This window comes from Eulemur rufifrons, chromosome 16 (assembly GCF_041146395.1).
Source record: "Eulemur rufifrons isolate Redbay chromosome 16, OSU_ERuf_1, whole genome shotgun sequence".
Lineage (NCBI taxonomy): Eukaryota > Metazoa > Chordata > Mammalia > Primates > Lemuridae > Eulemur > Eulemur rufifrons.
The window spans coordinates 89,628,561-89,642,123 of NC_090998.1; the positions used below are offsets into that span (position 1 = coordinate 89,628,561).

Sequence of the window (13,563 nt, forward strand, 5' to 3'; positions counted from 1 at the left end):
AAAATATAGCCAGTGTTTTAAATATTTCTCATATAGTTACTTGTATGAAGTTAGGTTCTGCAAAGAGAATGCTTTGAAGGATATAAAAGATGGTTTTTAATCCTGCTTTGATTTCCAAATAATTATAATTTTTTTCAGAAGTTACTTCCTGACATATGTTAATGTATACTATTTTATTAATGAAAATAAGAGATAACACACAGGTTAATCAGTTATTAAAATTATGAATGTTCTTCTCATCTTCTGAAATTTAAAAAAATCACAGAATGAATTGATTTTTTCATTTCTTTTTATTTCATGGACTATAACTAAGGAACCAAAAGCAAAGTTCAGGAAAGGGGAAAAAAAGACCAAACAGAAAAGGTCAGATAATTTACCAATTATAATGAGTCTCTGCTTTTATAAAAGAGTATTTACTGCTTAGGTAAATTAGGAAATTTCCACTGTTGAGTAACAGTGATTGCCTTAACATAAATAATTATCAGGGAGATAAATAGTTAAGCTGTTCTTCAGCTCTGGTACAAAGTTCAGTATTCTCTCCAAGAGTGCTAGGGGACTCTTAGCCAGCTCAGTCTTGAAATAAAAAAATGTGATATGAGTTCTTCTCAGCCCTACTCTCTTGCTTTGCCTGATTCAGACTGGTCTGTAAGGCCTTCATTTATCTATCTCTTTTATTTTTTGCCAACTTCATCAATAAAAATGTAAATTTCTTCTATTGTAAATGTCTAAAAAGTTAAAAATATTTTATTAATAGAATATGAACTACAGGATTTGCTTGAGAGATAAACTATACATAGGTAAAACAACTGGATAGTTCCAAGGTAGTCATAAACAACTGAGTTATGTGTAATGAACATGAGTACTAAGAAAATTCAAAGTTCTTTGGCCAAACACTCTTTTCTCCTGGGAATATTGCATAGAAATAAAAGCACCAGTACATAGGACATAAAAGTACCAGGATCTAAGTACAAACATGTTTATTGTAGCAACAAAAAGCTGAAAACAATTTGAATGCCTGCCAGTATAGAAATGGTTCAGTAAGTTAGAGTATATCCACCCCAAGAAATGTTCATCAAGCTGAATTAATTGAAAATAGACCAGATGACTTTGAGGGGGTGATTTCCCAGGTATTATGTTAGAAAACCAAGATATAGGCCAGGCATGGTGGCTCACACCTGGGAGGCTGAGGTTGGGAGGACCACTTGAGGCCGGGAGTTCAAGACCAACCTGAGCAATATAGCAAGACTCTGTCTCTTAAAAGAAAAAAAAATTTAGCCAGGCATAATGATGCACACCTGTAGTCTCAGCTACTGGGGAGGCTGAGGCAGGAGGCTCACTTGAGCCCAGGCTTTTGAGGTTGCTGTGAACTATGATCACTCCACTGTACTGTAGCCCGGGAAACAGACTGAGACACTTTCCAAAAAAAAAAAGAAAGAAAAGACAAGTAAGATACAGAAAAGAGTATCCTATTTTTGTAAAATAGCTCCAAATGCATGTATATGTATGTATGATTAAATAAGCGTTGAGGAAAATAGGAAAGGGCACATACTAGATTACAAGCATGGGAAAGGTGCTGATGTGGGTAGAAGGAGGGAACAGGAGTGAGGAGTCAAACAGTGAAGGAAAAGTGGGAAAATATTTATTGAAAGAATTCAGTATGATGTGATTACATTTATATACAACTATAGGATGTATATAATTAAGGAAATGAAATAGTTACCTTTTAAAAAATATAATTTAGAGGGATAAGTCAACATTACCTGGGCTAATCAAGAACGCCTTTTGAATGAGAAGAGTCTAAAAACAAACATGTATTAAGTCAAGATTTTAGGCCGGGCGCGGTGGCTCACGCCTGTAATCCTAGCACTCTGGGAGGCCGAGGCGGGTGGATTGCTCAAGGTCAGGAGTTCGAGACCAGCCTGAGCGAGACCCCGTCTCTACTAAAAATAGAAAGACATTATATGGACAACTAAAAATCTATATAGAAAAAAAATTAGCCGGGCATAGTGGCGCATGCCTGTAGTCCCAGCTACTCGGGAGGCTGAGGCAGTAGGATCGCTTGAGCCCAGGAGTTTGAGGTTGCTGTGAGCTAAGCTGACGCCATGGCACTCACTCTAGCCTGGGCAACAAAGTGAGACTCTGTCTCAACAAAAAAAAAAAAAAAAAAAAAAAAAAAAAGATTTTAGAGAGGAATTAGTATGGAGGGAGAAGAAATTTCAGAAAGGAGACACATTGTAAGCAAGGTAATAGGGAAAGAACAGATTTTTATTCATGTAAGAAATAAGAAGGAATTAATTGCAGAATAATTTGGGGAATGATTAAAAAAATTGACCAAGTCATCAAAGACCATATGTTATAACATGTAATCCATGAATATGTACAATTATTATGTATCAATAAAAAAAATTTTTTTTAAAGACCATATATGATTTCATTTATACAAAATCTCTGCAATAGGGAAATTGATAAAGAGAAAATAGATGAGTGGTTGCCAAGGGCTGGAGGGACTGGGAGAAAATGGGGAATGACTGCTGATGGACATGGGAGGTTTTTTTGGATTGATGAAAGGTTCTAAGATTCATTGTAGTGATGGTTACACAATTTGTGAATATAGCAAAAACTATTGAATAATATACTTTAAATGAGTGAATTATATGATATACAAATTACATCTCAAGCTATTTTTTTTAAAAATTGACCAGATGAATTGGAGTCATCTGATAGAGAATATTAAATCTAGACCTGAGTGTTTAAATTTGATCTAATGGGCAAGAAAAAGCCATTGTAGGTTATAAGTATGGAATGGATTTTTATCTTCTTTTTCTCTTTATTTGAAATTTTATTTATAAAAATATGTGTTCATTGAAATAAAATTCAAATAATATAAAAGGATGTTAAATAGAAAATATCTCTCTCCCCCCTTTTTTAAACCTAAATGGGATCATATTATCCAGCCAGTTTTGTAACTTTTTCATACAGCAATGTTTCACAGATATGTTTCCAGATATGTATATGAAGACTGGTTACTGCAGGGAGAAATAATAGTAACCCACATCATAGAGTCATTGTAAAGATTAACTGAGTTGCTACATGTAAATAATGAGAATGATTAGTACTAGACACATGGCATTCAATAAGCATTAGATTGTTTTACTATTATTGTAGCTAAGTGTAGGCTGAGGGGATACAGCTTTGGTGAGTGGTTGTTTTAGTAGTTCTTTTGCTTTGAAACCTAAAGTAAAAGCAAGAGTAATTTTCATTTCATAAAGGAAGCATTCACCCAGTCATCACTGTGCTAGTAGTCGGGCAGTCTAATAGGTACTAATATTAAGAACTGACATACAACAATTCATTCATAACAGAGGTTTTTTTTTTTTTTTTTTTTTTTTTTTGAGACAGAGTCTCACTCTTGCCTGGGCTAGAGTGCCGTGGCATCAGCCTAGCTCACAGCAACCTCAAACTCCTGGGCTCAAGCAATCCTTCTGCCTCAGCCTCCCGAGTAGCTGGGACTACAGGCATGTGCCACCATGCCCGGCTAATTTTTTCTATATATTTTTAGTTGTCCAGCTAATTTCTTTCTTTTTTTAGTAGAGATGGGGGTCTCGCTCTTGCTCAGGCTGGTCTCCAACTCCTGACCTCGAGCAATCCTCCCGCCTCGGCCTCCCAGAGTGCTAGGATTATAGGCGTGAGCCACCGCGCCCGACCATAACAGAGGTTCTTAATCTAGATTCTTTGAGTGGATTTAAGACAATCTGAGACTCTTGAATTTTTATGTCAGAACTTTGTATATGCATGCAGTTTAGTGAACGGAATAAAGCGATAGCTTTCAAAAGATTCCTGCAGCAGTCTTCAATCCTTAAGAACCATATGCTTTATCAAATTGATTCTCATAGTAGCCCTAAGAGGTAGATAATATTATTAGGGTTTTTGGAGATTACAAAGTTGGTCCTCAGGGAGCCACTGTGTATACCCAGCTCACTGTAAATGTAAGATAGAGAGTGAAAAATCTTGCTGAAAGGTATTATGCCTTGGGAATTCAGAAGGGGAAATTAATTTAGGTCTTGAAATTGGGGAAGGCTTTTTGTTCTTAAACGCTATTATGTTAAAACCTATATGTCATTTAGCAAATATTTATCAAATGCCAACTATACTTCACTTATTATTCTAGGCCTTGAATATATAATATTAAACAAACAAACAAAAATGTATGTTCTCATGGAGCTTACATTTGTGGGGAGGAGGGGGGAGGGTCATTAATCTTCAATTTTATTTCTCCTTTTAAACAGTGACTAACCCACCTGGGAATGTCCCTAACAGTAAGGGCCCACCCCATGCAATCCAGGAGGCTCCTCCACCCAGGGCGGAGGTCCAAGCTCTAGAATTCCCCCTTACCCACACCAGCCATCAGGCCTGTTTTCTATTTGGAGACTTGGGACAGAAAGTCTCCAGTTAAAGGAGAAGTTGGGACTAAGAGTCACCATTGGAAGGGTTGGGCTCAGACACAGCTGCCTTTGTTAGTCGTAGGATATTTGGGGATTTCATAGCATGGTCAGACAGACTGTAGGAAGGCCTGGAGAGAGGTTCCTGAACTCCTCTCTGGCCTCACTAATTCCTGGGCAAACCCTACAGCACCCCTTCCTCTTGCTGGGCTCAGTGCATTGCCTTTAGAAGATGGGTATCTGGTAGCCCGTGGTACTCCAGCATGTCTCAGTGTGAACTGGTCAGCTTCGGGGAAGCACCCTCCTCTCACCCTCTTCTCCTGGTCTCGGCAGGGTGGGGAATCAGAAAGGGAAGTCACACACAGATAGATTGACCCTTCTCCCCATCTTATATATTGAAATTTCAGAGCAGCTTTGATTATATACCTAATAATGCCTTCCACATAATAATGTTTAATAAATATTTGATTGAATGAGTAAAAGAATGAACCAAAAAGCTGGAAGAGATCTTAAGGGGTGATGATCCCAGTTTTCAGGCAGGACCACATTTAACTATTATTTCTTCCAAATTTTTGCAATAGAATAAAAATTTGAAGCCTGGTTATCTCCTTAATTCCTCATGTGCTGTGAGGAGATTTGGCATAAAGAATCAAACTTGGGTGTCTCCATCTAATATTAATCTACCTTAAGTGTTTTGGTACTGTAGAAATGCAAAGTACCACTTTTATTTGTCATTTCTAGGGGAGGTGACTCCAGGACTATCTCAGGTAGAATATGCACTTCGCAGACACAAACTGATGTCTCTGATCCACAAGGAATCACAAGGATACAGTGGGACCGACCAGACAGTAGTTGTGCTCTCCAACCCGACATACTACATGAGCAACGATATCCCCTATACTTTCCACCAAGACAACAATTTCCTGTACCTGTGTGGATTCCAAGAGCCTGATAGCATTCTGGTCCTTCAAAGCCTCCCTGGCAAGGAACTGCCATCACACAAAGCCATGCTTTTTGTGCCTCGGAGAGACCCCAGTCGAGAACTTTGGGATGGCCCACGATCTGGCACTGATGGAGCAATAGCTCTAACTGGAGTAGATGAAGCCTACACACTAGAAGAATTTCAACATCTTGTACCAAAACTGAAAGGTAAGAAATGGGAACAGATGACAAATCATGAACTAGATTGGGATTAAGACCTTCCTCGCCTATTTAGATACAATTCTTAATTTTCTCAAGTGATTATCATAGCTGCATTTCCCTAAGCACCATGAAAGAGACATAAGTCTTATACAGAAGACTGAGCTCCTTTATTTTATTTTTATTTATTTATTTTTTTTGAGACAGAGTGTGATTCTAATCCCCAGGCTAGAGTGCCATGGCATCAGCCTAGCTCACAGCAACCTCAAACTCCTGGGCTCAAGTGATCCTCCTGCCTCAGCCTCCCAAATAGCTGGGACTACAGGCATGCACCACCATGCCCAGCTAATTTTTTTACTGTATTTAGTTGCCCAGTTAATTTTTTCAATATATATTTTTTTAGTAGAGACAGGGTCTTGCTCTTCCTCAGGCTGGTCTCGAACTCCTGACCTCAAGCCATCCTCCCTTCTCAGCCTCCCAGAGTGCTCGGATGACAATTGTGAGCCACCATGCCAGCCTGAGCTACTTTCATTTAGTTCATTTGCTAAATCTTCACTGGATTATTCATTAACACAGACTGTTAACTACTTTCACTTGAAATCTCAAAGAAAGAATTTCCTTTTTAAGGGAAAGGATAAGCTGGGCACAGTGGCACTTGCCCGTAGTCCCAGCTACTTGGGGGGGCCAAGGTGGGAGGATCACCTGAGGTTAGGAATTCTAGACCAACCTGCTCAACATAGCAAGTCCCCATCTACAAAAAATAAAAACCTAAGAAAAATTTTAAAATAAAGGAAAAGATGAGCATAGGGCAAACTCAAGATTACTGACCAGTTTATTGACCTTTCACCACTACTTCTTATCTTAATGCTTTTGCCAACTCGTCAAAAATTGGCATTATTCTCAGTAATCTGTGTATTACCAGCATCTGAGTCACCTGGCAATTCATATTAAAATTAGGAATGCATAATATATAGTGGAAATGTAAAATCTCAGGCTGCTACTACCTCATACCTACAGAATCAGAATCTGCATTTTAACAAGATTCTTAGGTGGCTCATGTACAGTTGAGTTTTTGTCCCTCAAAACAGTTACTTTCTCTATAGTTATTCTGGTGAAATTTTGGTCAGTGTTTTGGGATTCCTATTCTGGACTTTCTTCAGAACCTGTATCACATTATAAACTATTCTTAATGATTCTTATAAAACTTAAGCTCTGGGAAGCATTGTATTTTTTGAGGTATCTAATTTGGAAAATAAGATAGATGATAAAGTTGGAAAATACTGATTTTAGACCAAAATAATGTAGGATTGTAAAGTTTGATTTTCTTTTATGGCTTGTAAATCATTTCTGAAGTCAATTTCTAAAAGAGAATTCCAAAAATGTTTCTGAAAATCATGAAATATATTAGACTTATTGCCTATAAAACTCCTTTAGAAAAAATACTCACTTGAATATATAAGTTCTAATATGTTTGATTAAATTCTTTTCAGTATTTTATGGAAATATTTTCTATTTCACAGAGATAATTATCCTGCTTAACTCACTGAGCTTTCTTATGTCTTCAAAATCCACATAAATATGGGACATAAGATCATTTTCTTTGTGGCTTTTGATTTCTAGCATTAGTTGCTGGCTGTCATGTTCTACAGTCTAAATTTCATTAACACAATATAGTTAAAAATCTCACATAAAATAAGTTCTTTAAAAGTACTTCTCATCCACCATTCTTAATGTTTCTAGTTTACTGGATAAAAAAGTGCTAGGCAGGCCGAGTGCAGTGGCTTACACCTGTAATCTCAGCACTTTGGGAGGCTGAGGCGGGAGGATCACTTGAGCCCAGGAGTTCAAGACCAGCCTAGGTAACAGAGTGAGACCCTGTCTCTACAAATAAAAAAATTAGCCAGTGTAGGTATGTGCACCTATATTCCTAGCTGCTCAGGAGGCTAAGCCCGGAGGATCGCTTGAGCCCAGGAGTTTGAAGTTGCAGTGAGCTATGATGACAACAGAGTATGGGCAACAGAGCGAGAGCCTGATCTCAAGGGGAAAAAAAAAAAAGCACTGGGCAAAGGAAAAATGAAATCATATGTATTTAAAAAGTTTAAAAACCTCAAAAAGTTGAGCTATGATTTCATACACTCAGAACAGGTAGTAGAGGTTGTTTTGCTTTTTAAAAATTACAGCAATTAAGTTTCCATCTATTATTAATATAAGTAGGATAGATGTTTCCCATGTAATACATATTTAAAACAGTGCACTTTTTTTTTTTTTTTTTTTTTTTTGTTGAGACAGAGTCTCACTTTGTTGCCCAGGCTAGAGTGAGTGCCGTGGCGTCAGCTTAGCTCACAGCAACCTCAGACTCCTCGGCTTAAGCGATCCTGCTGCCTCAGCCTCCCGAGTAGCTGGGACTACAGGCATGCGCCACTATGCCCGACTAATTTTTTCTATATAGATTTTTAGTTGTCCATATAATGTCTTTCTATTTTTAGTAGAGACGGGGTCTCGCTCAGGCTGGTCTCGAACTCCTGACCTTGAGCAATCCACCCGCCTCGGCCTCCCAGAGTGCTAGGATTACAGGCGTGAGCCACCGCGCCCGGCCTTTTTTTTTTTTTTTTTTTTTTGAGACAGAGTCTCGCTTTCGTGGCGTCAGCCTAGCTCACAGCAACCTCAAACCCCTGGGCTCAAGTGATCCTCCTGCCTCAGCCTCCCGAGTAGCTGGGACTACAGGCATGCGCTACCACGCACAGCTAATTTTTTTACTATATTTAGTTGCCCAGTTAATTTTTTCTATTTTTTTAGTAGAGACAGGGTCTTGCCTCCTGACCTCGAGCGATCCTCCCGCCTCGGCCTCCCAGAGTGCTAGGATTATAGGCGTTTGCCACCGTGCCCGACCCCACTTTTATTTTAAAATGAAAATATTTAGGACATAGAATCACTAATGCATATCCAATCAAAGTTTTCTGGATTTTTTTCTCTACTGTCCCAAAGTACTTTTTAGTTATACAAGAGATACAACCCTTCAGACTTAGATTGTTAGGAATACTATTCATAGACTACTGTCAGAAGAAGAGAACAAATGTGTATCTGCATTAAGTACAAGTCATTTTCATAATTTGCCTTTGTGTCATATATCTCAGGCAAATATAGACCATTTCCTTGGTTTGCTAAAGTTAAAAGGTGAACCATGATTGTTCACGGGGATAATAGATAGCAGATACAAAGGGAGAGGTGGGTAAATGTGGATTAGTACATATTGTCAACTGTAGTGTTTCTATAGCAATGAATAATTGCTCCAAAATGAGAGAAGAGCCTTCTTCCCCTAGTAATGAGTTAATTTTATGAAGGGATGGAACACTTTAACCATAACATCATAATCTGAGTATGTTCTTCTGTCCTTTCATGGGCAATTATTCAACAGTGCCTCTGGCCGGGCGCGGTGGCTCACGCCTGTAATCCTAGCACTCTGGGAGGCCGAGGCGGGTGGATCGCTCAAGGTCAGGAGTTCGAGACCAGCCTGAGCAAGAGCGAGACCCCGTCTCTACTAAAAATAGAAAGAAATTATATGGACAACTAAAATATATATATATACAAAAAATTAGCCGGGCATGGTGGCGCATGCCTGTAGTCCCAGCTACTCGGGAGGCTGAGGCAGTAGGATCGCTTAAACCCAGGAGTTTGAGGTTGCTGTGAGCTAGGCTGACGCCACGGCACTCACTCTAGCCCGGGCAACAGAGTGAGACTCTGTCTCAAAAAAAAAAAAAAAAAAACAGTACCTTTAGCTCAACGGTGGTGGTAAACTACAATTGTTATAATTGTTCTTTAACAATAGATAATAAGTAAAGTCAAAGCTTAAATAAAGCTTTAGTCCCATCTATCATCTTTATGAAGAACAATGAAATTTTGGGTCAAAAAGCTGTGTGTTCAATTTCAGAATATCTTCCCATGTTCAGGGAATGGCCTTTCCAGTGATTTATAATCAAACCCTTCAGTTGCTTCAGTCCTAAGAGAATTTTACTCAACCCTTTAGGGGTCCATATTACAGGTTTTATAGTTTTGACTTCTGTTCAAGTCATTATGACAGTTGACATTTCTTATTGTTGCTATTAATTTTGTTTTAAATTTATCTTTTGGCTTCTTGTTCTAAGCTGAGACAAACATGGTTTGGTATGACTGGATGAGGCCCTCTCATGCACAGCTTCACTCTGAATACATGCAGCGTCTGACTGAGGCCAAAGCCAGGAGCAAGAACAAGGTTCGGGGTGTCCAGCAGCTGGTACAGCGCCTGCGACTGATCAAATCTCCTGCAGAAATTGAACGAATGCAGATTGCTGGGAAGCTGACATCACAGGTATGGTTCCTATTGAAAAGTTTTTTCCAAATTGAAAAATCTTAAGGTCTTAGGGGTCAGTAGGCATCTTGAGGTCATATACCCAATGCAGTAATCTCACAGCAGATGAACATCTAGCTTCTACTTCAGTGTTTGGTGAACAGATCTAGAGATTTGCTCAATACCTTGCAAGGCAAAGTAAATCTGCCTTGTCTTAAGATTGATCTTTTTTTTTTTTTTTTTTTTTTTGTTGAGACAGAGTCTCACTTTGTTGCCCAGGCTAGAGTGAGTGCCGTGGCGTCAGCTTAGCTCACAGCAACCTCAGACTCCTCGGCTTAAGCGATCCTACTGCCTCAGCCTCCCGAGTAGCTGGGACTACAGGCATGCGCCACTATGCCCGGCTAATTTTTTCTATATAGATTTTTAGTTGTCCATATAATGTCTTTCTATTTTTAGTAGAGACGGGGTCTCGCTCAGGCTGGTCTCGAACTCCTGACCTTGAGCAATCCACCCGCCTCGGCCTCCCAGAGTGCTAGGATTACAGGCGTGAGCCACCGCGCCCGGCCAAGATTGATCTTTTTTTTTTTTTTTTTTTCTTTTTGAGACAAGGTGTCTCTCTCTCTCTCTCCTCTCTCTCTTTCTCTCTCTGTCTGTCTGTCACCTGGCCTAGAGTGCAGTGGCATCATCATGGCTCACTGCAACCTCAAACTCCTGGGGCTCCAGCAATTGATCCTCCTGCCTCAGTCTCCTGAGTAGCTGGGACTTACAGGTGCATGCCGCCACACCCAGCTAATTTTTCTATTTTTTATAAAGACAATTTTGCTCTTGCTCAAGCTGAGCTTTAACTCTTGGCCTTAAGCAGTCCTCCTGCCTTTGCCATCCAAAGTGCTGGGATTCAGGCATGAGCCACCGCACCCGGCCTAACCCATCAATTTTGGTCGTTTCTCCTTGGAACAATGGAAATTAATTACTTCTATTTCCTTTCCTTATAACTACATTAATAGTGTCAGTTAAACAGTGTTTGGTTGCTAAGGAAGACTTGTAGGACCCAAAATGACAGTGCTTTTAAATCTGTAGTTTATTATAGGAAAAGGGTACAAAATAACCACTGCATTAAAGATATATATCATGTATGATGGCTGTCTCGCAGCAAAGCATCCAGAGACGCGAGGTACAGTCTCCTGTTGTCCTCCCTAGGTAAGGGCCAGGCAGGATGCATTTTCTCTCACAGATCAGGAACACGAGTAAATGTACAGAACACCTCAGAACCAGAAAGCCTAAAATGGAATATTATTTAGGGGTTTTTGGTTTGGGCCAGATGGGCATATTCCTGCTAGGTAATAGCAAAGCCCTCTGGGGAACTCATGGAGACCAAGTACAAACCATTAATCTGTTATCGGTACTGATAAGCTGTTATAAACTGCTCTGAAACTCCTTACAACCCTAACGGTATGTTTCAGGCGTTGAACAGGATCGGAGTCATGTAGGAACTTTAAAAAAACAGCTCAGGCTGATTTTAGACCTACTGGAATTAACCTCACAGTATAATAGAACACAAACATTTGAAGCCTGCCTTTCTGTGTTCTACCTTTAGTCTTCCCAAAGGTAAATGTTTTTGTCTTCCTTAATTATTCCTCATATGTTTTATTTCCCCTCATTTGGGTAACCCTTCTCTGTATGCTTCCTAGTTACCGTCCTTCAAGTGCAGTCAGACCAGCACTGACTACTTAATATTAATACAAACATGATAAGCATACATCTCTGTCTTCCTTCGAATCATTGATTTTAAAAATAAGGAAGCTAAGAACAGATCTGTGGGCAATGTCAAAGGCTCCCTCTCGATTGACATCATTGTGGTGATCAGATGTCTTTGGATAAGGTGTAAAATCAGTTACGGATCCACTTAGTATTAATAGTATTCTGATCCACAAGTCTCTCATTTGTACATGCTGTTATTATGAGAAACTATTTTAAGTGTTGTACTGAAATTTAGAAGTATTAAGTTTGTGGCATTCCTTTTATCTACCAACCCAGTAATGACATCAGGCAAGGAGATGGAGTTTGGCCTTATTTTTCTTTTTTTTTTTTTTGAGGCAGAGTCTCACTCTGTTGCCCAGGCTAGAGTGCCGTGGCATCAGCCTAGCTCACAGCAACCTCAAACTCCTGGGCTCAAGCAATCCTCCTGCCTCAGCCTCCTGAGTAGCTGGGACTACAGGCATGTGCCACCATGCCTGGCTAATTTTTTTCTCTCTATATATTTTTTTAGTTGTCCAAATCATTTCTTTCTATTTTTAGTAGAGACGGAGTCTTACTCTTGCTCAGGCTGGTCTCGAACTCCTGACCTTGAGTGATCCTCCCGCCTCAGCCTCCCAGAGTGCTAGGATTACAGGCGTGAGCCACCACGCCCGGCCTGGCCTTATTTTTCTTAATGAATAACTTCTATCTGCAGGTGATTGTATTCCTTAAGCATTTCCAATTCTGATCTAAAATGTTTCCTTAAGATTTTTGTATATCTCAGCAAAATAGTTTCCTTTAGAATAAGTTTGCTGTATTTCTGTTGTTTAGCCCAAGCCAAATAATTCCCTTTTAGGGGCAAGCCAAATATAATTTATGCTAATGTGATACTGATCAGTTTGATATTTGTTGTATTCTGATATGGTTTAAAATAATTAAGGGACATCACCATTAGAGTCAAGTAACTATTATATACAGAGAGTTGATAGACTATGTGGGCAGAAAGGAAAGTAGAGGGATAGGGGGAGACATTCCCCAAGTCAGACCTCTCATATGGCTGAAGGAATATCCTGCCTCCTACACATCTCTACCTGAGTTTCCTTTATTAATAATTACCTAAACTTGTGCTTTACCCTCCACGAAACCTGACCTTCCTCCTATGTTTTTTTCACAGTTGATAATGTTAATATCTACCCAGCTACTTTAGGTAGATATATAGAAGTTATCCTGGACAGTTACTTTTGCCTAACCCTTAAATCTGATTTGCCCCCAAGTATACTGCTATGGAGGCAGAATAGGGCAGTGGAAAACACATAGACAGACCTGGGTTTAAATGCCAAGTTGTGTCACTTTGGCCATTTTTACTAAACCTCATGAGCCCTAGTTTCCACAGCCATGAGGATAATATTGTCTGTCTCATAGAGTCATGAGAAGATGAAATGAAATAATGAAAGTACCTTGCACAGTAGAGCACCTCATATCCTTTTACTGTCTCCATGGTTCTGGTATTGCCTCAGTCTAACTCTACCCTAGCCAGAGTGATCTCTATACTCTGACCGTCCCTCTCCTACTTAAAGTGGTGCCTCCCTTTTGTTTTTAGGTTTAAATTTCAAAATGCTTGTGCAAGGCTTTTTGTGATCTGGTCCCTGCTGCCTACCTTTCCAGCTTTATCTCTTCTTATTCCTATGACATTCTAACCATATTGAACCTTGAGATAGGCCATAGTCTTATGTAATCCTTCTGCCTGGAATGCCCTTCCCTTCTTTTTAAATGGCACAGTCTCCCTGCTCTCATATCACTCTCACATACACACACACACACACACACACACACACACACAATAAAACTTCATAAAATTGTTCCTGAAATGCCTTTCTCTCCACTCTCCCTTCTCCATAAGCTGTACAGTGTCCATTTCTGACGTGT

At 39.5% G+C, this 13,563-nt stretch overlaps 1 protein-coding gene across 2 annotated transcripts in view; it reads left to right on the forward strand.

The window, feature by feature from the left end:
• The window catches only part of XPNPEP3 (X-prolyl aminopeptidase 3), a 53,623-nt gene that overhangs the window by 22,091 nt on the left and 17,969 nt on the right, over positions 1 to 13,563 (forward strand). For both annotated transcript variants that reach the window (XM_069491359.1, XM_069491360.1), the window contains 2 exons: positions 5,181 to 5,588; positions 9,722 to 9,924. In XM_069491359.1, coding sequence (XP_069347460.1) covers positions 5,181 to 5,588; positions 9,722 to 9,924 — 611 coding nt within the window. The remainder of the gene's footprint in view (positions 1 to 5,180; positions 5,589 to 9,721; positions 9,925 to 13,563) is intronic.